At 40.9% G+C, this 23,792-nt stretch overlaps 1 protein-coding gene and 1 pseudogene across 2 annotated transcripts in view; both read left to right on the top strand.

Moving 5' to 3' along the window:
- Window positions 1-23,792, top strand: part of Akr1d1 (aldo-keto reductase family 1 member D1) — a 37,440-nt gene that overhangs the window by 812 nt on the left and 12,836 nt on the right. Inside the window, exons 2-5 of one of the 2 annotated variants that reach the window (XM_021165556.3) lie at window positions 1,776-1,940; window positions 5,231-5,347; window positions 17,666-17,743; window positions 22,475-22,597. In XM_021165556.3, the coding sequence (XP_021021215.1) occupies window positions 1,776-1,940; window positions 5,231-5,347; window positions 17,666-17,743; window positions 22,475-22,597 (483 nt within the window). The remainder of the gene's footprint in view (window positions 1-1,775; window positions 1,941-5,230; window positions 5,348-17,665; window positions 17,744-22,474; window positions 22,598-23,792) is intronic. The other variant, XM_021165557.3, reaches the window with a different exon arrangement.
- Window positions 9,626-16,308, top strand: LOC147004013 (PRELI domain containing protein 3B pseudogene; annotated as a pseudogene).

The raw sequence follows: 23,792 nt of genomic DNA, 5'->3' as shown, positions 1-23,792 counted from the left end.
TATCTGAAAACAGTGAAAGGAGAGGAACCAACATCACCACACAGAAGAGTTTCTGCATGGTTGTTTCCCTGTGTTGCTTTGATCCTGTGGTAATGCTGACTCTCAAGGTGGTGAACATCGTGAAGCAACATTGGTGTCTTTGTGTTGACTGGGATGCAAACTCCAATTGAGGGTGTCAGAGGAGTGGCACTGGGGTCTTTATGCTGCCCATGTGTGATCATGCATACTTCCACTCCTCATCAACTACAAATCCCTCATTCCTTACCTTATGCTCTAAGCTTTTATAGGTTAGCTGACTTGTCTATCCAGCCCATTAGCCACTCTCCGTACATGCAGATCATGACCTAAGGCTGGGGAGAGGCACAGTGGGTGAAGTGTTTGCTTTACATAGGTGAGGATCTGAATTCACATACCGCTTCCCCACACCCCACACCCCACACCCTACTCCTGCTCCCCCGGGCACTCACATAAAAAGCCAGGCATGGTGGCATGTGCCTCTGACTCTAGCTCTATGTAGGGAATGGCAGGCAGATTCCATTTCCTCATTGGTCAGCCAGTCTAGTCAAGACCTAGAACTCCAGATTCTCCTGTTCTTCCATAGAGTCCCCAAGCTTCATCTACTGTTTGACTGTGGCTGTCTGCATCTGTCTGAGCTAGCTGCTAGGTGGAGCCTCTCAGAAGACAGCCGTGCTAGATTCCTGTCTGCAAGCATAATAGAGCAACATTAATAGTGGCAGGGATTGGTGCTTGCCCATGAGATGGGTCTCAAGTTGGGCTGGTTATTTTTTAAAGATAGGATCTTGCACTGATCCTAGAGCTCACTAGCTGCTACAGTGGCAGACCAATGAGCTCCAAGGATCAATCTGCTTGTCTCTGCTCCTCAAGCCAGCACTGCAGATACAGACTCACCCCTTCATGTGTAGCTTTTATGTGAGTGCTGGGGATCCAAGTTCAGGCCCTTGAGTTACTAGGGCATGCAGTTTACCAACTGAGCCATCTCGAAGCCCCTTATAGTAAACTTTGAAGGATCAAATCAAAGGATACCTCTTTCCACTCATGACATCCTAACTCCCACATGTTCACACATTGTCTCCTGTCCTACTGACACTCTGTAATCTTTCTCACTAGCCCGAGAAGTTTGTTAGAAAAGACCGTTGCTCGTTCAACTCTAGAGTCTCATGACAATGCCTTGTATGCAATGCATGTTCAAATAGTGCTTATTAATCTAATGGAAAAGTTTGTGAGAGGGATGTGTACATTAGACAATATGGAGATATAAATAAATTTAAAAAAATAATAGCTAAAAGTGTTCTAAACACCTAACTATGTGCCTGGAGCTCTGTACATGTTTTGTAGCACATGCATTTTCTAACATAATCCTCACATTGCAAAGCCAATACCAGTTAAGCCCACTGACAGATGGGGAAAGAGAGATGAGCATAGAGAGACTGAACCCATCACTCCAGGTTAGACTGCCAAGGCCCAGGGCTGAAATGTGAACCAATATCATTCATGTCCAGACCTTGGTCTCTGCACATTGCTTTGGCAATACTGGTTAAATCACATTTCTGAAGCTCCAGTGTCAAGGACAACCTGGAGTGCACAGATGGAGCATTGAATGAGGCAGTTCACCAGAGTCTCTTACCTCTACGATCTTCCAATCATCAAAGCATGACATTGGAAACTGTTCTGTGAGCTATAAATCAATGTATCATGAGATATCCTTTTAAAACCCATTTCCCTCCTCCCCATATTTATCCCCCTTATCTCATAAGGTCCCTGGGAAGACCTATGTGGCAGTGAAGACAGCTATTGATGAGGGGTACCAGCACATTGATGGTGCCTATGTTTACCACAATGAGCATGAAGTCGGTGAGGCCATCAGAGAAAAGATAGCAGAAGGGAAGGTAAAGAGGGAAGAGATCTTCTACTGCGGAAAGGTGAGTCATGTCTTACTATGTAGATACAGTGAATGGGGCGTAGTGTGAGAGCAGAGCTTAGTAAGATAGTCCTCACCAGGCATGCCCAAGGCCCTAGAAATGATCTTAATCAAACACTAGCAAACAATAAAGGGAGGAAGAGGGGGAAGAAAGGGAGGAGGTGGTGGGCAAATTATCATTTGTAATCCCTTAATTTGCTAAAAACAATATACCTGTGTATACATGCATGTCACTTAAACATAATACAGCACACACATCGAAATATAACAAGTAAACAGAAGGCCATGTGTAACTGAATTCATGGAAGGGCTGGTGGCTATGGCCTATGAAGCTCTGCCTTCACTGCAGTTTTACCAACACCCAAGGGCAGTATGAGGTGGAGGATGAGTGCACAGACTTTGTGGTAGGTTTTCATGGTGGTTTAGATAAGAATGACTCCATTGGCTCATATCCTTGTATGCTTAGTACCCAGTTTACACACTGTTTATAAGGATTGTGGGGGGGGGGGGCTTGTTTGAGGAGGGGTGTTCTTGTTGAAAGAGGTGTGTCACTAGGGGTAAACTTTAAGGTTTCAGTACTCTCTGTGGATCAGTAAGTAAAGCTCTCAGCTACTACTTCAGGTCCATGTCGGTGTGCTTGCCACCATGATGATAATGGGCTAAGCCTCTGAAACTGTAAGCAAGACCCCAATTAAATGCTTTTTTAAAATAAGAGTTGCTTTAGTCTTGGTGTCTCTACACAACAATGGAATAGTGACTAAGACAATTACCTGTGTGAGAACATTAATCCCACAGAATAATAAAAGAGAATACTTACAAAAGTAGCTATATGGTCCAGCTGTGAGATACTTAGCATTTATGAACCTTCTTTTCCCTATATAAGTTGTAAATGATAAAGCCAAGCATTTCCTAAACTTATGGGTTAGTATTTACAAAGCACTTGAACTGTACCTAGCACAAAACTAATATTGTATGTCCTTGTTGAACAAAGGAACATTAAAGAGGGCCTGTAATCCAAGCTACTCAGGAGGCTGAGGCAGAGGAATCACAGATCAATGCCTGTTTGGGAGAGTTAAGACAGCCTAAGTAACTTAACAAGACTTTATCTTTAATTTTAGAAAGGAATTAGGCTGTAGCTCAATGGTAGAGAGTTTACCTGGCATGATTAGGCCCTGGGTTCAATCCCCAGCACCTCAGAAAGAAAAGAAAAAGGAAACTAGGATGGAAAACATACTTTCACTTGGATGGAATGGCAATGATAATGGAAGCCCGTGGTGATAATGGAAGCATGTTTTTCTCCTCTCTCCTTTACATTTTTTCTATCCTATCCCCATTACTAGGGTTTGAACCCAGGGCCTTGTGCGTGTAAGGTAAGCACTGATGCACTAAGCTACATTCCAATCTTTGAAATGATATGTATATGCAGGTAGGTGTGTGTGTGTGTGTGTGTGAGAGAGAGAGAGAGAGAGAGAGAGAGAGAGAGAGAGAGAGAGAGACTGCGTGGTGTGTGACTGCATGGGTCAACCTCTGCTGTCATTCCTTTGTAGCAGCAATCCACCTTGTGTTTTTGAAGCAGGGTCTCTCACTGAGATTTGGGGGTCACTGATCAGCTTAGGCTAGCCAGCAAGACCAGGGATTACCTGTCTCTTCCCCTCTAGCACTGTAACTGTGTATATGCTACCAAGCCTGGCTCTTTTCCATGGGGCCAGGAGATTAAACTCAGGTCCTCATACTTGTATGTCAATCCCTTTACTGCCAGCCTCTTCCTCCAAAGCTCCCTCCATCAATTAATCCTTCCTTAAACTATAGTTTGAGACAGATTCTTGACATGTTACCTAATCTGGCCTGGGATTCTGAAGTCCAGGTAGACCTTGAACTTTCCACCCTTCTGCCACGGTCTACCAAGCAGTTAATATTAATTACTGTGTTGTAAAGGTGTCTTTTATTCTTTTGTTTAAATGTCAAGTCTCCAAGGCTTCTTGTCTCAGTCTGCTAACCTAGGCCTGGTCCTGAAAATGTCTAGTCTCTGTACAACCTTATCTAGACCTAGAATGTTTTCAGCCTCGGAGACTTACTGCTGAAGAAGCTCACCCTTGCTAGTTCTTTCTGGGCTCTGCTGGCTGATTCAACTCAGCTGCTTAGGCTCAAATTTTTCTCCAAGCTGGCTGATTTAATACGGCTTCTCTCAGTTTCAGAATTGCTCTGCTTGGCCTCATACTAACTTTGGCAATTTGTTCTAATCTGGCTCCTTCTCATTCTCTGGGTCTACCTGTTTCACCTGGTCTAACTTGTTCTCTCTCTGCAGCCTGTCTCTGTAAAACTGTCCTGGTAAAAATATCTTGTCCTGTATGCACTGTTCTCTCTCTCTCTCTCTCTCTCTCTCTCTCTCTCTCTCTCTCTCTCTCTCTCTCTCTCTCTCTCTCTCTCTCTCTTTCTTGTTTTTTTCGAGACAGGGTTTCTCTGTGTAGCCCTGGCTGTCCTGGAACTCACTCTGTAGACCAGGCTGGCCTCGAACTAAGAAATTTGCCTGCCTCTGCCTCCCAAATGCTGGGATTAAAGGCGTGTGCCACCATGCCCAGCTGCACTGCTCTCTTAAGCAGCCTCCCTTTCCTCTCTTTGGTCAGACTCTCTCAAATCTTTCTGATTCATCACTTTGTCTGCTACTCAATTAGACATCACTTTCAAACACATGTACTTTCTATTTCAAACTAACTTTGCCTTCATTGTTTGGGATTAAAGGTGTGTGTAAGGCAGAGCCATACAACAACTAGAAAGAGAGTTTTTCAGTAAATAATACAATCTCGGGATTCACAGTGTGATCAAATATCCTGCAACATTATGTCTGTACTTTTAAGACAAGATTAAAACTGGTGGAGTCTAATTTTCCAATTTTATATCCTGTGAAAAATATATAAGGTCAACACACACACACACAAAAGCTTTGGAATAAAATTTATGCTACAATAAAATGTACTGGTTTATCTGATTACCACTCTGTTTTCTGCATTGGCATGGAAACTTGGCCTTACTCATCCACCATTCAACACTTTGAACTCAGAGTAAAGCCTTAGCAATGGTTGGCAAAATTGCCCTGGGGTGTGAGACCAAATAAGACTGTGGAACAGTGGATTGTCACGGTGGTGTCAAGAGACTCATTGAGTCTTCCTACCCTCAAGTGTAACCATGCGTCTGTGATGGAAAAGGAGCAGATGACATGTGTGTGAGGGTTTTGCTATGTGAATGTGGAAGGAGTAGGTAGTCTTTCACTATCCTTCATGACTTTCTTTGCAGTTGTGGAATACAGAGCATGTCCCATCAATGGTCCTCCCAGCCCTGGAAAGGACGCTAAAGGCTCTCAAGCTAGATTACATAGACCTTTATGTTATCGAAATGCCCATGGCCTTTAAGGTAAGCCTACATACCTAAACTTTAGAGCTCTATTTCAGATTGATCATTCTTTAATAGCACTGAATGCTATAATGTTTGCTACCATAGATGGGAGTATAATGACCTTGCCTGACAAAAACTCAACAAATAATGCTTACAGGTTTGGGCCCACGTTTCTGAACTCAATGCGGTTTCTGTGATACATGTTTTAACAACTGTAGTTTTCCATCAAAATAACACTGTGCTCCACATTTTAGTTGGACAGTATCTAGACATATCCAACTTCGAACCCCACAGCCATAAAAATGTCTTCACATATCACAGAGCAAAGCACATAATATAATAATAATTTTTAGAAAGTCTTACCTTTCATCCCCATCAACAGGAGATGACTAAACACAGAGATCAGATTTGTGACACAAAAACCAAGGCGGAGTATGAGGATGACAATTATTTCTGGAATACAAGTACAGTCCTTTTGGCACTTTTCCCATCTATAGATACAATGTTTATTTAACACTCTGATATATACAGTTGCTGAGCAGCAAATGCTTTAAACTTTAATTGAGAGAAAGAGAAATTACGAAACAGAACTGGACTTGGGAGAGTGGATCCTTCACTTTGCCTGGGCAACACAGTAAAACTGGTTCTGGTAGAGGGGAAGTAGGTGAGGCAGCCCAGAGAGTGTGAGCATGAGAGAGCTGGCCCAGCCCCTCATCTGCTGTGCACTAGTGTGAGGGAGGGAAAGATGTCTAAAACACACTCACACACACCTGTGGCAGGCAGGTGAGCTGGCCTTGCTCCTCATCAGATGTAGCACTTGAAAGGACTGGAGAGTGAGCCCAGACCCTTGCCTGGGCAGCACAGTAGATTTGGCCCTGGTGGTATGTGTGAGGGACAGCTGGTCCTGCGGGCAAGAGCACAGGAGAATGGCTGGGCTGGCCCACTCAGCTACCACCCAGTCCCAGATTCAAGACTCAGAGTTGGCCCACCCCAACATCCACCTTGTCTATGACCTACTGCAGCTTGTCAAGGGGTCAGTCCTGCAGATCCAAATCTGCAGAATCTCCATGACACAGGGCAAGAACAAGATAACCGAGAGGTGTCCGGTATCAATAGCAGAAGCCAGAGACCTCGAACCAGACTCATGACTCACTGAACATTTGCAAGTAGGGCTGTGTGATCAAAGGGTGTGCTGTGGGATACACTGCAGCTTCCTTGGCGGGAGTGCGATATACTGCAGCTTCCTTGGCGAGATGGGTTTTGTTAGCTTGGTTTTTGTTTGTGTTTTCTTTTGTGGGGAGGTTGCAAGAGTGAGGGCAGATATAAAGGTGATGGGGAGATGAGTGAGATTGGATGAATGATGGGAAATTCACAAAGAATCAATAACAGGTATTTTTTTTTAAAAAAAAGAACAAAAACAAACAAAAAACCAGCAACTCAGAACTGAGTACTAAAATGCTAAAGTGACAGGCCAGTGGTTAAGCCTGCTTGCTGCTTTTGCAAAGGACCTGAATTTGATTCCCAGTGCCATTCCCAGCAGCTTACAGGCATCCGTGACTCCGTCTCCAGGGGACCTGGTGCCTTCTTTGGCCTCATGAATGTGTATATACATACAAATGGAAATAAATAAATCTTTTTCCTTTCTCTTATAATTTTTGCTTTTTCGAGACAGGGTTACTCTATGTAGCCCTGGCTGTCCTGGAACTCACTCTGTAGACCAGGCTGGCCTCAAGTTCAGAGATCCACCTGCCTCTATCTCTGAAGTGCTGAAATTAAAGACATGCAGGAGGCACAAGCATGTCCTTTTAAAACAAAGGAGCCAAACTAGTTAGCTGTCCGCAGATTGAATAGCATGGCACAGCTCCAGAGAACTTTGTGTCTCAGTGACTAACATAGTTTAAGCAATCAATCAATCGCACTGCCCAGGTTCTGCTTTGCTGTGACTGTCCTCTGAGGCCAAGGCTGGAAGGGACTCTGAAGATATTTTCCCTTTTGTGTGGAGGTATGGGCTTGGTGTCTTTGCAACAGCACTGATAACTGTACGCTTTTAGTCGGATGAGGATTTAACAGGCAGGACAATATAGATTTGTTTCTTCCCCTCAACTTCTCCCATGTCCTCAGTCTACCTATTCTCAAATTTACTACCTCATCATTCATATGTATATACATTCATGTATGTGTGTGTGTCTGTCTCTCTGTGTGTCTGTCTGTGTCTTTCTATGTGTCTGTCCGTGTGTATGTCTGTGTCTCTCTCTCTGTCTGTCTGTCTGTCTCTCTTTATCTCTCTGTGTATGTATCTGTCTATCTGTCTTTCTGTTTGTCTCTCTCTTTTGTGTGTGTGTCTGTCTGTGTCTGTGTGTGTCTGTCTGTGTCTCTCTCTGAGTCTGTCTCTCTGTGTATGTGTCTGTCTGTCTGTCTGTCTGTCTCTCTCTTTTGTGTGTGTGTGTGTGTATGTGTATGTGTGTGCGCGCATGTGTGTATGAAACCTACTGACTCCAGTTATTTTTGCCTTTATTTGCATGAGTTTTGGGATAACCACTTAGGATTGGGTTTTCATCACTTAAAAAACAAACAAACATCTGGTTCTCCCTCCCTCAGCTGCCACTGACTGTCTATAGCTCTTCATCTACTTGTTAGGCCTGATGAAATTTTCCTTCATCCATGTCAGCCTGTTGAATAATGTGGTCTTGACAGATCTTGTCCGGAGGACTATACTTTTTTTCGCCAAAAGATTTCTTCTCTCTCCTCCATGATTTGACCTTGTCAAGGGAGCAAAAACTTTGTTGTCTTGAACTTCAGATAGGATAGATTGCTAGAGCACCGACCCAGAAAGTCCTCATTCTCAGCTACCATGCTATTCTTTAAAAGGTACACATGGCTACCGGTAAAGCCTGAGGAATTCAGGCAAGGTAATGAAGTAATGTGCCAAATGCATTGGACAAATGGAGCTACCTGGAGACTCCCGCAAAGGGAAGGTTGTATTAACTAAAGATACTAACTATATCTAGAGGGCAAGAAGCCCTTGTGCACACAGATTAGCACTGGAGAAGCCAGAAAAAACGAAACATGCAGGCTCATCTCATCAAGGGAAAAATATGTCTACCTGTCTTCCTCCCAGAATGCTGGGCAAGACTGTGGTTCACATCCTGGTGACCCTTCGCTGTCTGTAGAGCCAGGCTTCAGATGTAACCTCCAGAATTTATGCTTTGTTTATCCCAGACCCTTTCCCCCAAAGCTTGAATGTTGTTTCTAAGTCTATTTATTAAGCCCCTTATGAGAGACGTCACGTCACTCCTACTTTACAGCAGCCTAAGCGATGTCTATGATATCTTAGGCCAGGCCAGCTCTGACACTGATCGTATGCTTACCTTAGCCAGACATTCTCCCAAGGCCCTAAGTCTGGAGCTTAAATACGGCTAAAACAAACCAATTTGATGTCAGAAGCCAAGAAGCTTGGCTCAGCACCGGCGGAGTCAGGCTAAAGAGAGTTTCATTCTTACCTCTTGCCTGGATCGTTTCTCTGCTGTCAACGATGCTTGCAGGGACCCTCCCAGCTGGCACCAAATGTGGGGCACACAACCCTTTGAGAAGGTAAGAACATTTTTTCTTTAAATAGAGTTCCAAGGTCTAGGAAACTTGGGCCTTTCACCCAAGCATTGTGCCCATGGAAGTGAGAGAATGGATATTAACACAAGTTTCCTCTGTCTATTGAAACACAGCATTTGGTACAATTATTGAGATACTTGTCAAGATCCAGAGGAATAAATTACTCAGAACAACAGCTCTGCACCTTTATACACATGGGAAGAATACAAAGAGAATCTACGTAAAGAGAGATTAAAATCCCTGGCTAACTCTTACAAGCTGGAGTAAGGTCTTGCTTAAACCCTCTCAGGAGAGAGAGAGAGAGAGGTGGGGGGGAGAGAGAGGGGGGGAGGAAGAGAGAGAGAGAGAGGAGAGAGAGAGAGAGAGAGAGAGAGAGGAAGAGAGAGAGAGGGGGGAGGAAGAGAGAGAGAGAAAAGAGAGAGAGAGAGAGAAGAGAGAGAGAGAGAGAATTTTCTACTAGAAACAGTTATTGGCAGTTATTGGCAGAGCAGGCAAAGTCACAGAGTCACCTCAGGGCTCACCCTCCTGAGTGATGATGACCTGGCTAGAGTTCAAAGTTCTCTGCCTGCACTGCTTTCCACATAGCCCTTTCCACAGCCAGATCCTGGTAGTGCAGAGCAAATTCCAAAGTGTGAAATTCCAAAGAGCGGGGGTGGGGGGTGGGGGTGGGGGGGTTGGTGGGGGGTGGGGGGACTCTATTACTCCCACTATGAGCAGAGACTCTGCTGCCCCAGGGCTTAGTTTTACTTTGCTTGTCTCTTTGTGTGTGTTTTGTTTGTTTTCCCTCACAGTGAAAATAACTCAGTACAGACTGATCAATAGTCCCTTCATGGAGAAAAATTAAAACAGGCCCAGCTTTTAGTGCAGCAACAATTGCAACCAAAGTCTAAGTACCCAAGCCTGTGCTGACTAAGGTTCCTACAGGCTAATGGTTGTTCACTGCTGGTCTAATCAACACTTAAATGAGTGCTTAACTTGCATGGTAAATAAACCAAGAGAAGAAAATGTAAACGCAGCTCCAGATAAAATACAAAAGCAACCACCTTATAATTATTTAGGATGCATTATTACTCTACGACAAATTTGCCATCAGCCTCTCAGTGTAAAACTTCCCAACAATGTACTCTAAGTTACTTACAAAGTATGTGGGGCCCTATCAAATTGGGTGTATCCTTACCTGCCTGTCACTACTAAGAATTTGGTTCCAAATCATCCCCTGCCACGGACCATCCCAGTCGGGTATGGCGGTCCCTGGAATGAGGGTCCTCGAACCTAGGTGGGTAAGGATCCAGTGGTGACAAACAGAAACAAACACAGAAGCAGTTTGATCTGAGTGTATTCTGCAGCCATTAAACAGGGGATTTTATACATTAGAACACCAAACATTACATCTCTTAGAAACTATATCCAGTGAAACAATCACAGCTACCAACAAAAATCATTTGGCACAATAAAGCACAAAAATCATCCAAGCATTACAACTCTGAAACTATGTATTCAATGAATCACAAACAGAACAGGTGACATCATTATAAATCATCAAAATATAACAATTCTAAAAGGATGTATTCAATGGGGGGCTGTCGTCCAAGGCTAGTGGCATATTTCTTGGAACAGGTTAATAAATCTTTAACAGCCCAGACACTGAGGAGCACCGGGCAGGTAGCTGGCACCATGAAGATCTGGTCTTCAGAGCATGTCTTTGACCATCCATGAGAAACAGTTACTACAACAGCAATGGAGAAATACCCAAACCCCAAGAACCCGAGTACGGTTGACATTGATGTGCTGGACAGACATATGGATCCCTCTGCAAAGTTGCACAGCCACAGACTGCTCAGCACAGAGTGGGACCTGCCTTCCATTGTGAAGTCTTTTATTGGTGCAGCAAGAACGAAAACGTACGTGCAAGAGCATTCTGTAGTTGACCCGGTAAAGAGGACAACGGAGCTCAAGTCCACCAACATCTCATTTACAAATATGGTCTCCGGAGATGAGAGGCTCACATACAAGCCACACCCACAGGACCCAGAGAAAACTGCCCTGACCCAGGAAACCCTCATCACTGGGAAAAGGGTCAATCTCAGCAGCTACCTTGAAGGACTCATGGCAAGCACCATATCTTCCAATGCTAACAAAGGCCAAGAAGCAATGGAGTGGGTGATACATAAACTGAATGCTGAGACTGAGGAATTGGCACATCAGCACGAGAAAGCATAAGGGCACCAATGGCGGCGGGTGGCGGCGGCGGCGCTGGCAGCGCTGGTGGACAAATGACAATGGAAATTGGTGTGCAGCATCAGGGCCCCAGGACTCTCAAGCTGGCATCATATTATTTGTTATTTAAAAGATACAATTATTTTTAGGTAGATTTTTTTTTTAATGAGCTGGAGTAAGGCTGTGACTTTTGATCAAAAGAAAAGATCCAGGACTTGTAAGTCAAAGGGATCATCTGAGTTAGGATGTAAGACTGGGAGAGGCTATGTTCGTGTGAACAATTAATTAGGTTTGTTTGTTGTTGTTGTTTAAGTACTTAGAAGAAATTGGTGTTGATCTGGAGTCTCTTAAAGCTCCAGATACTGGAACACTACCTGGCAGCGGACCAACCAGAGCAGAACTCAGCCGTCCTCCTGGCCACTCAGTTGCCCGCTGCTATGAACCAGAACTGCCCACATAGAGTAACTCACTCTACATAGAGAAATTGTAAAATTTAAATGACGTTAATTTGTATAAAACAGTCTGCCCTGCTGGGAACCAGTGTTGGGATTTGGTACTTAAATGATATTTTTGGAGTGAAAATTAGCACTAAGGTAATATATGACTCCAGCAAAAATAGTATTTTATTATATTAATGGGCACTATAATGATTTGCCAAATTTTGTGACTAGTAAAGGCATTCCCTTCCTTGAAAAAAAAACCTTTAACGGTCAATACTCTTAATTGCTGAACTAACTCTCCAGCCCCATGGTCAATTATTATTCAACATCGAGTGCCTGATTTTTTTTTATAAATCTTCAGTGTATAAATTTAAACTATTTTAATTCTTTCTAATTAAGGCTTTCTTTACCATTTACCAAAATCCACCTCCGATGACCCATGTGTAGTCATATGAAATTTTATTGTTGGGAAAGTTTTTAATCTATTATAATAGTTTTGTAAATGATTTAGAAAGTCAAGCATTGGTTTCCCTGGGGATAAGGTCATGTTAGTGGCTCCATCTCTAGGGATGGTTTCTTACCCATTATTCTCACTGAAGATCTTGGCCTAAGCTACCAGGAACATGTAAGTAAGAAAAGGAGTAAGAGAAAACAAAACAAATAGATTGCCATGAGAACTACGGATCAATATTTTTTTTTTCTCCAGCGAAGAGTTCCACAACCAGTTCCAGGAGGCCTCCCTGTTCTGAGGTCGATCGCCTCAGTCTGTGGAACTGTCACACAGATCCTACTGGAGGTGGTGTGGCAATCCCCTTAAAAAAATTTTTTTTTGAAGATACCCTATGGGTATTACCTAAAATGACATCTAAAAATCCTATGGAGATTTCTCCTAGGGCTTCTCCAGGCGGCTCTTCAAAAAGACAAGAAGCATTTATTTATCTTTTATATACAATTCCACATGCACCACAGAAAAGACTGTACATACTCTAAACTCAGTGTATTCAGTTTTATTATGAGACATTTCTCAGCCTTAAATACTTTAACTCACCTCTTGTATAAATTTGTACATAAAAGATGCAGATACACTATCAGTGTAATCTGGCCTAACGTGAAAGGAAATGAATGGTTAAAAAATCTCTAAGGCTTTTCTACTTTCCATTCTTAAAAATCTCTTGTTCATTGGACATGAAAAAATATCTGTAAAATTTGTAACAAAAACTAGCTTGAAACTTATAACAAATAGGACTAAAGAGATGGCTCAGTGGTTAAGAGCACTGACTGCTCTTCCAGAGGTCCTGAGTTCAAATCGCAGCAACCAGAGATAGTGGCTCACAACCATCTGTAATGGGATCTGATGTCATCTTCTGATGTGTCTGAAGACAGCTACAGTGTACTCATCATGTATATAAATCATCATATATATAAAATGAATAAATAAAATATTTTCTTTAAAAAGTTTTTAAGAAAACCCATAACAAATGGTTAATAGCTTTAAAAATGTGTTCACAGGCAGCACCTATAAAAGGTGTCATTCCTACTGAGCCTCCTGCCTGTCCCCTTATGTCCTGTTTAGACTAAGGCGACCACACAGGCCTGCAAAATACTTTGGATTAGGATGAATTTTTATATAATGATAAATTCCTAAGGTTATAAAGGTCGTCTCAGGTTAACAAAACCTGACTTAGAGATGTATATTTAACCACTTAGGTCTTTGCTAACTGTTCAACATTAGACTTCAAGGAAATTTTAAATAAGAAATGTCAGGTATTTGATAAATAAGTTATATCTGATAAATAAGGTTTATAAATTCCTAAGATCTAGTTAGGGTAACAGAAACTGACTTAAAGATCAATGTCTAGCCTCTTTGTCTCTGCTAACTTAGTTAATTTAAGCTTTAGCTGTTTGGATAAACAGAGTCATTTAAAAAAAACCCTGATATTCGGTAACGGTGCATTATGAACAAGTCAAAAGCTAAAGTTCCCAGCTCTCTAAAGACTGTATTTATGGTTTAAATTTTGATTTTATTTTTTTGATGCTAAAAGATTTTCAATTAAATCTTAAATACGAATTATTAAGGCTCAAACTCAACAGGGATAAAATTATAAAAGCTACAGACTTATAAACTACTAAAGATAATTAAGAAATGAAAGTTAATTTTCTGGCACTTAAAAATTATCAGATTTTCCCTGGTCTATAAAGTGAGTTCCAGGACAGCCAGGGCTATACAGAGAAACCCTGTCTCGAAAAATCAAAAAAAAAAAAAAATATCAAATTTTGCAATGTGCTCAAAACTGTACTTGTAGTCATACTAAGTACAAATGCAATTCATTATACAGGGGCAAGCTTCATTTAGCATCCTGAATATGTTTTCAAGGTTAAGCCTAAAGCAATAATTAAAATAATAATAGTAATAATAATAATAATGAAGTTTGTTTATACAGACAGTTTATCTTGCTGACAGGCTTCACCCTAAAAGAGATAACTCACAAAACAGGTTCCAATATAAGTTTTTACTATTTCTTTATTTAAAGGGATTTTCTTTGCAATAGGTAAATTTTAAAAACTACTATCGGAACATGATAGTAATCGTGAACTACTGGCCCCTCTGTCTCTAGAGAACACTAGCAGAAAAGGCCCGTGGATGGGAAAGCCAGAAACAGCCTGACTCAGGAGCTGGCGGGCAGCTGCTCCAAAGGCTTTGTTCAGTGAGTTGTCTGTTCCTGAGACTACGGATGCGTTCCCTGCAGGTGCCTCATCAATGCCGCATCCATCCATGGTGCACTTGGAGTAGCAGCAAAATAAGAAAATTTACCTTGCCTTTTACATAAAGGAAGAAGACTTTTTCATTTCACGCCTTTCAGGCAATGAGAGCCGGGACGCTGCGGCGCAGATTCCTTTTTTATTTATGATTACCAAAACTTAAATTTTAAAATTTATATTTTTGTACAACATAAGAAAAAAATTAAAAACAACTGTGTAAACTGACTTGGGATGGACTTTGAAAACAGGAACTAATTTTTAAAAATGTTTTGAAAAAATATTTCATTTGGATAATATGGTAACTGCTAATTGCCAAAAGTAACTTCATGTTTCTCAAATCCCCCTTGGAGGTCAAAAGGAGTTAAATGAAAACATCAGTAGAAATTAAGTTATCTGGAAGTTTTCACCTATTATATTTTGAAACAGCCTAAAAATCTGTTACAGCAGACTGTCTACAAAATGTGGTACAACTGAAGCCATACAGCAGCTTATCTTTCTATGAAGCTGTTAAGCTTTGATGTTGCTCCCAGTTTTTGTTTCGTTTACAATATCAGCTGGCTATCAGCATTCATGATGACTTGGGAGAACGCTGTTATCTTCTCTTTCAGGACGCTCTGCATTTGTTTCTCAGGTACTTCTGAACACCCTGTTCCCTAACGGGAGAGGCTTGAGCTCAAAATTAAAATTGCCCTGAACCTTAAAAAAATCTCAAATTTCATAGCATGAACTTTAAGTCTTTAAAAGTTATTTGCCACTAGGCATGGTGGCACATGCCTTTAACCCAGCACTTGGAAGGCAGAGGCAGGCAGATTTCTGAGTTCGAGGCCAGCCTGGATTACAGAGTGAGTTCCAGGACAGCTAGGGCTACATAGTTCTCTTAGTAAAATCCTGTCTCAAAAACAAAACAAAACGAAACAAAAAAAGTTATTGGCCATTGTTTATTAAATAGATTTTGTTCATTTTTTAGTTTTATGCCTTTGGTCTTGATAAATGATCTAGACTCCAGCAAGAAAAGAAGTTAAAGTAGGCTCGTATGAGCTATCCTCTATTAAAGACACTGTTTCCTACAATCTAAAGAATTCTTAAATCTTTTTTAAACTTTTTATTTATTTACTTTGAGACAGAGTTTTACTAAGCAGCCCTGGCTAGCCTGGAACTCACTATGTAGACCAAGCTGGCCTTGAACTCACAGAGACTCAGCTACCTCTGTCTCTCAAGTGTTAGGATTAAAGCCTTGCACCATCATGTCAGGTCCCATTAAAGGAATAATTTGACAGTATCCCAAGCTTCTAGTGTATAATTAGTGGTGAATGAACATCAAATTGACAACTGGAACTACTGTTATCTATGTCTGGGATATTCACTATTGTCAAGTACATAGACATCTATGCTCAAAATTCACTGTAGATAGGTATACTGTCTTTCCCTGACTCATGCCCCAGGAGTGGGCTGAGACCCAGAAAAATAGCATTGTGTTACATTTAAATTTTTACTTTGTCAAATAGGACCTTATACATGTCCTTTCAAAGAGTTCCATTACAACTAAAAACTGATAATGATCCTGTCTAAAGCATCTTTTAAATAATAAGAGCTAAAATCTAATCAATGAAAAGGACCTGATGTTCTAACATCAAGGAGAGACTATGCTTATGTCTTTCCAGAAAATAAATAAAACCCCACACTTCCCACCTTGATGCATCTGGCACAAAATCCCCTAAGGTCATCAGACAAATGAAATATCTGAAAGTAGATGACAAACTAATCAAAAGGAGATGTGTGGTTGTACGAAAATGACCCCCATAAGTCCATAGGGGGTGGCTTTGTTATATGTGGCCTTGTTGAACAGTCTGTTACTGGGAGTGGGCTTTGAGGTTTCAGATGCTCAAACCAGGCCTAGCATTGATATCTCTTCCTGAACTGTAAGACAGCCCCAATTAAATGGTTTTCTTTATCAGAGTTGCTTTGGTCATGGTGTCTCTTCACAGCAATAGAAACCCTAATCAAGACAAGATGGAATAGTAAGTCTATTGCTAACTTGTGGGGAGAAACATCAAGACTTTAACTCATAAACTGAGACTTTGGGGAAACAGCAAGGACACTATCCTTGTGTGTCCTTGGGCACAGACCCAAAAATGTTGTTCCTATGTTTACTGACTCTATTTGTTCATTAACTCTCAGCTTGTCAATGCAAAAATCTCAATAGTTTTTGTCAGGTTCTTAAAAGACACACCTGTAAGAGCAGACAGTTTGATTGTGTTTGCCATGCTAGAGATTGTTTTTATGTTCTTTGATTGCTAATCACAGGACTAGTTACTGATACACAAAGAGAAGTCTCAAAGGTGACTTATATGATTAGTAAAACTATTAATACTGTGGCAAAAATATTAGCAGAAATTAATCAAGAGATGGGCGAAGTGAAGACCACAGTTTTATAAAACAGAGCCACTACAGATGATTTGTTGCTCAAGATTAATCTTGGTTGTCAACAATTTCTTGGCATGTGTTGCTTTAATGTGTCAGATTTTTCTATTACCATGGATGCTGGGGGCAAGAGGCCCTTGTGCACACAGATAAGCACTGGAGAATCCAGGAAAGTTAAGCATACCGCTTATCTCCTCAAAGGGAGAAGATTTTTACCTGTCTTCCTCTTGGAAAGGGTATAGTTTATAACCTGGTGACTTTTTGCTATCTGTAGAGCCAGGCTTCACCCATACCCCCTAGAATGTATGTTTTGTTAATCCTAGACCCGTCCCCTACCCCCCATGTTTTGATCATTGCTTCGGAGCCAACAGAACCCATCTTTATAGAAGAAGCCATGTGTGTCTTGTAAAGAGTTTCCATGTAAATATATCCTAAGTTTGTTGTAACTTGGAACTGAGTTGTCATCAGAAAACTTTTTTTTCCAAAATTGTGGTGCTTAAATATGACTAAAATAAACCAACAGATGTCAGACTTGAAGAAGTTCATCCCAACACCTGCTAAGTTGGGCTGAGTCAAGTTTCATTCTTACCTCACCTGGATCGTTTTCCTGCCAGCTGTGACACTTGCAGGGACCCCCACAATCATTAAACATCATATTCTGTATAATTACATATTACATTATTTAAAAGAGACAGTAATGTATAATATGGTATATAATTTTATGAAATATAATGTTTTATATATCATAATATTATATGTACATATAATATTTACTAGAAAAGTATATAAATTGGTAAACTTGATTTGCAAGGCCACAGCACATTGGCCTGTTGACAACTCGAATTATCTATTTTTAATTCTTAAGTCTAAATAAATGTTTTGTGTTTTACAGCCTGGAAAGGAAATTTACCCTAGAGATGAAAATGGCCGAACTATATATGACAAAACAAATCTGTGTGCCACGTGGGAGGTGAGTTCATGTGAGCATCTATTGTAAAATGTGGGTAGCTATTGTAAAAGGCCTACATTTTTTACCTACAGCCCCTATTATTCCTACACAAGCCCTGAGAGCTGAAGCCGTTACATTCAATAACAAGTAACAGAATTTCTAGCCACATGTGTAGACTATGAAACCTCCCTTTGTAGGTGCTCAGTAAGCCTTTCTTTTAATCTTGAAATGTGTGTGTGTGTGTGTGTGTGTGTGTGTGTGTGTGTGTGTGTGTGTGTGTGTGTGCTTGCACACATATATCATGTCAAGGTATATCTTGTGGGACCATGTGGGTCCTGGAGAATTGTACTCAGGTCATCAAGCTTGGCAGCAAGCCTTGGTGTTGAAGAATTCTTAATTCTTTCTGAAGATAGTAATTATCAGGAATGGAAAAAGAAACAGAGAATGTATTCTACCAAAATAGTACTTTAAAACATAAATGAGATAACTCACTAGTTTAAAATTGAGTTTTAAAAATTAATGTGATGTCCAAAAGAAATTAAAAATAGCCCATGTAAAGCTAAGAATTATCCTAGTTCCATTTGTGGACCATCCACTGGCTCTTTTCCCTGGGAGTGTATGAGTGGGAAGGTTCAAGAATGTAAGAAAACTGTTGTGAGTGTATGCAGGGAAGGGATGTTCTACGCTGGCCTGGGGGTGGATTACCCTGACTCAGCAAGTTATCTCTCCCTGCCTTTACTCCAGCTCTGTCTGCCAAGCCAAAGCCAAGAAATGAGGATGAGTAAGGATTTCTGTCTATTTCTTTCTGGGGGTACAGCTGATGGTGTAAACCACAGAGATGTCTGGAGGGTTTTCTGATAGCCATGGCCTGTATCCAAAAGGCCATCCACTTACTTTATTGTTGTGATGAACTTGGGAGTCTGGTCCTCCCTTCTAAGGGGCTGGCTGGGAAGGAAAACCAGGGCTCAGAGTAGCAGCACATTCGCTTCAGAAGAAAACTTATCTCAGTTATATCCCAAGGTAAACAGAACAGAGGACCAAGAAGGCTTTTGTCTTAAAGGCCTTAAAAAGAGAAGTCAGCTACACAAATAAAGAGCAAAAACAAACAAAAAACGAACTTAAGCAAATAAGTAAAAATAGTAACAAGGAAACATTTAAAAACACATGGGAATGCATATTCGTTAGGAAAAAATATAGATTTTTTTCTATTTATTTATTTTTTTATTAGGTATTTTCTTCATTTACATTTCCAATGCTATCCCAAAAGTCCCCCATACCCTCCCCCCCCCAACTCCCCTACCCACCCACTCCCACTTCTTGGCCCTGGCGTTCCCCTGTACTGAGGCATATAAAGTTTGCAAGACCAATGGGCCTCTCTTTCCAACCCTTCGTGTGAACAGCAGAAAACAAAACAAACAATAACAACAACTACCAGTTCAAGATGAAAGGAAAAGCTAAGCAATAGAAAGAATAAAGTTAGAATTCCCAGCTAAGAGGACAGAAGGACAAAAATGGCAGTATTTGAAGAAGGAAAGATCGTAAGTCCAGAAAGGAGGGGAAAGAACCCCACCCATGCCTGCGTGGAGCTGGGAATGGGCCTGGGGCCTCAGGAAAACATCCGCGTCCTCTGAGACATTGCAGCAACGCAGAGCATTTTACTTCTGCAGAAAGGGGCAGGCGCTAAACCAAGTAAGGAATCTTACCAGCTTTATTCCTGGCTCAGAGGGTCCTGTACCTCAGCTGATGGGTGTGGCCAGGCCTGGCCTCACATTCTCATGTGATTGGCTGACTTAAAAGTTAGTGAGCAGCTGATAAGCAGGACCCAGACTGACACAGAATGTAAACTTGAACATATATTTTGATTTCAGGAAAGTGCTAACCTGAGAAGAGAATTTATTTTATTTTTATTATTATTATTATTATTATTATTATTATTATTATTTTGCTAAGCGGTATTTTTACAGTTGTCTTTTAAATTGGTGTTTTCCTTGTCTTATTTACTCCTTTGACAGAAAAGACAACATATTTCTTTCACATTTCCCACAATGGTTATAACATGGTTTCAGAATATCAAGGAGAAATAGTAGGTGAAAAAAATTAAGCCTCTCAGAATATAGTAAATCCATAAATGACCCGTCCAGCAGGTCCAGTTATTCAAGGGTCTTGAGGGGATCTTCTCCTAAGAACCAAATGGGGGGAGGGAGAGACGAGAACCTTGTGCAATGAATGACACATGGAAGCAGTCTGAGTAGCATCAAGGTCTTACTGTATTTAGCAAGGCTCAAGGCTTAAATGCACAAACAAAGGAGGAAGTACTTCTCAGCAGGAGGGATGGGGCAGTGGAAATTTTTCTTTTGGCGACTACACAGGGAAGCAGGAACTTGGTGGTATCAGGGTACATCTTGTGGTCAGGACATCCAGCGCAGACTTAGGGCTGGAATAATCTGTGGTTGTTCTCAGAGCCGTGCGTCGGTGGCCCACTTTTGACCCCCTTTTCTTCTGGAGGGGAGAGGCCCAATTCAGAGATCAGGACAATTGTGTTGTCTTAATAGCTCCCAACACATAAATAAAGTCAAATAATCAAAAGTAATCAACTGAAAAAGAAGGCACAGAAAGAAGGGAAATGAATGATGTAAATCAGAAAATAAATTCCCATCAGGAAGACGTAGTGATGCCAATAATCATAGAATATGTGCAGTGTAAGCTCCTCAATGGAAAGGTAGAGCTTGCCAGAATGTAGGAAACCAAGTCCCATTGTGTGTGCATACATGCGTGTGTGTGTGTGTGTGTGTGTGTGTGTGAGAGAGAGAGAGAGAGAGAGAGAGAAATAATTTTAAATAAAAAGACAGAAGCATGTTAGCAGAACCATGTTAGAAAAAATACATTAGGTTAGCCTTAATCTGAAGAAATCTGGGTTGGCTATTTCAGCTTCTAGAAAGGAGCTTAGGCATGAAGCCCAGGCTAAAACAACAGAAAAGAGAAAGTAAGCAGTCCGTGTTTGTCATTGGAGATTTCAAAGCCGCTTACTAAATAAGAAAATAACTACACATAAAATCTGTGGGATTTATGAGATTCATGTGTGGTCAACCTTTTGACATAATTGACTCCCATAGAACTCTCCACCCAAATTCAGCAGAGGGCTGGAGACATGGCGCAGTGGCTAACAGCACTTGTTCCTACTGTGATGGACCCAGGTTTGGCACCTAACAACCATCTATAACTCCAATTCAAGAGGATCTGATGCCCTCTTCTGGACTCTTATGGCACTGCACACATGTGATGCTCAGACATTCATGAAGGCAAATTACCCATACTCATAAATAAAAATGAATAAGTCTAAAAAGAAAATAAACAAGCAAACAAAAACCAGAATGCCAGTTTTTAGTACCCATGGAAAATGTAACATAATTATGTTTTCTCATCCACAAAATATCTCAGTAAGTATTCTAGTTATTCAAAGTGTGCCATCTTATTAAGCTAAAATTAAATCTGAAACCAAGAACAAAAAGATATCTGAGAAAACATCAAATATTTAGGAACAGAGAAACACATGTAAATAATTCATAAGACAAAAAGGAAATAAAACCAACTATATGCAATCCACATGCTAGACTCACACAATTAGAAACTGAGTCTTTAAAAAAACAATATTAAATATTTAGATAGAAATTTGATAAAATATGCATAAGCTTTCAACATTAAAAAACTATGCTCTATAACTAAGTGAAATCAAAGCTCTAAATAAATGGAGAAATATACACCATTTCTTAATATTCAATTTTTATGATGTGAATTCTTACCAAACTTGTCCAAAGACTCAGTAAATCCTAGTAAAAAACTAAAATCACTCATTGAAATAAGAAAAAAAACTAATGCTAAAATTTATATGGAAATACAAATATCTACAATGCCCCCAAAGACCCTAGATAAAACAGAAAAGAAGGAGGCATAATGAGGAAGCATTGTAGGCATGTATGAAATTTCCAAAGAATAATTTTTAACGATTTTTATTTGTTTCTGCGTGAGCATATGCCATGCATGGAAGCCCATTGAGGCCACGAGAGGACTGAAGTTACAAGCAGATGTTAGCTGTGTGACATGGGTGCTGGACAGTGAATTTGGGTCCTTTAGGAGCCATCTCTCCAGACCCATTAAAAATAAACTTAAAAATATTAATTAAAACAGGAGTTGAAGGAGTTACAATAGATGTAAGAGTTGCTACACAGTTACAGAAATTGTATCCGGAATCAGTAGAACAGAGTAGGAAATGCTGAAATAGATCCACAGACTATGATGTCAAGATACTAGCAGGAGGGCCAGCGAGCAGGGGGGCGGGGGGGGAGATTGCCTCTTCAGTGGTGTGTTGAAACCAGCTCACACCAGCTAGCAAAACATGACTCTGCAAATATCTTTCCAACTGCATGGTCAGGGATGTCACTTGGCTGGCTTGAATACAGCCTAGAGATAAGGTGACATCACAGGGGTTGACAAACGCTATAACTGGGTTGTTCTTTCCCTGCCCTGGATAACTGGGTGTTAAATATTTATCCGCACTCCACTGCAGGTGTTTATAAATGGATAGTGTAAATGATTTTACTGTATGTGCATATATTAGAATCTATCAAAATGCATTTTCTTTTGTTTTAGTTTTTATAATATACATCTATTTGGGGATGGGGTGGGTGTGTACAACAATATTCATTCTTGCCTTCTGAGAGCATCTTTCCTGACTGTTGGCATTTTTCCCTACAGGCATTGGAAGCTTGCAAAGATGCTGGCTTGGTGAAATCCCTTGGGGTGTGTAATTTTAACCACAGGCAGCTGGAGCTCATCTTGAACAAGCCAGGACTCAAGTACAAACCAGTCACTAACCAGGTAGATCGGAGTGGCTTTGGCTAAGTGGGGAGAGGTATCCAATAGAACTTTAAAATGATAGCAAGGTTCCTGGGCTCTGCAGCACAAGGTCTTCCTGGTGCTCCATAGAAATCATAGTCTAAGACTCTAGACCACTCTTCTTTTAATTCACATCCCTTAAGAAAAAGGGCCCAGCTGGGCAGTGGTGATCCATGCCTTTAATTCCAGCACTTGGAAGGCAGAGGCAAGCAGATTTCTGAGTTCGAGATCAGACTGGTCTACAGAGTGAGTTTCAGGACATCTAGGGCTACACAGAAAAATCCTGTCTAGAAAAAAAATATATAAGGATGAGAGGAAGAGAGAAGAAGAAGAAGAAGAAGGAGGAGGAGGAAGAAGAAGAAGAGGAAGAAGAAGAAGAAGAAGAAGAAGAAGAAGAAGAAGAAGAAGAAGAAGAAGAAGAAGAAGAAGAAGAAGAAGAAGAAGAAGAAGAAGAAGAAGAAGAAGAAGAAGAAGAAGAAGAAGAGCCAATACAAGGCCAGCCTGGGTCATGGAGCAAGTCAGACCCCAGGCCAAGCTATATCATAGTTCAAGGCCTGCCTTTATGCTACAGAGTGAGACCCTGTCTCAAACAAAACAAAACAAAACAAAACAAAACAAAACAAAACAAAACAAAACAAACAACAACAACAACGCACACACAACAAGCCAAACAAACAAACAAACAAAAAACCCACTCAGGCATAGTGGGCACATCTGGAGAGGCAGAGGAAGATGAGCCTTGAGGTCACCCTGGGCTGCAGAACAAGAAAAAGTGTGTTTCAAAGAAACAAAACAAAACAAAACATTAAGCTATTTTGAGAGCTCAAATCCAGGCAAATGTAACCAGGACTTGTTTTTTAAAGATTTATTTATTTTACACTGTTGCTGTCTTCAGACACACCATAAGAGGGCATTGGATCCCATTACAGATAGTTGTTGTGGTTGTTGGGAATTGAACTCAGAACTTCTGGAAAAGTACTCTTAACTGCTGAGCCATCTCTCCAGCTCCCAGGATATTTGTTTTGCTTGTTTTTGAAGAAGAAAAGTAATGGGAAGGAAATGAGAGCTGCCAAATCAAGACATAATAAAGAGGATTTAAAATAATACAAGGCTCAGAAAATTAAGGAAGTAAGGTCCGTTCAGGACAGGAGCTTGAGACCAGCAATACCAATACCCT

The sequence above is a fragment of the Mus caroli genome, unplaced genomic scaffold, assembly GCF_978045245.1.
Source record: "Mus caroli unplaced genomic scaffold, Mus_caroli_1 scaffold_7, whole genome shotgun sequence".
In the NCBI taxonomy this organism is placed as follows: domain Eukaryota; kingdom Metazoa; phylum Chordata; class Mammalia; order Rodentia; family Muridae; genus Mus; species Mus caroli.
Note: the sequence above shows the minus strand (reverse complement) of the source record. Positions and strands in the feature narration are given on the sequence as shown.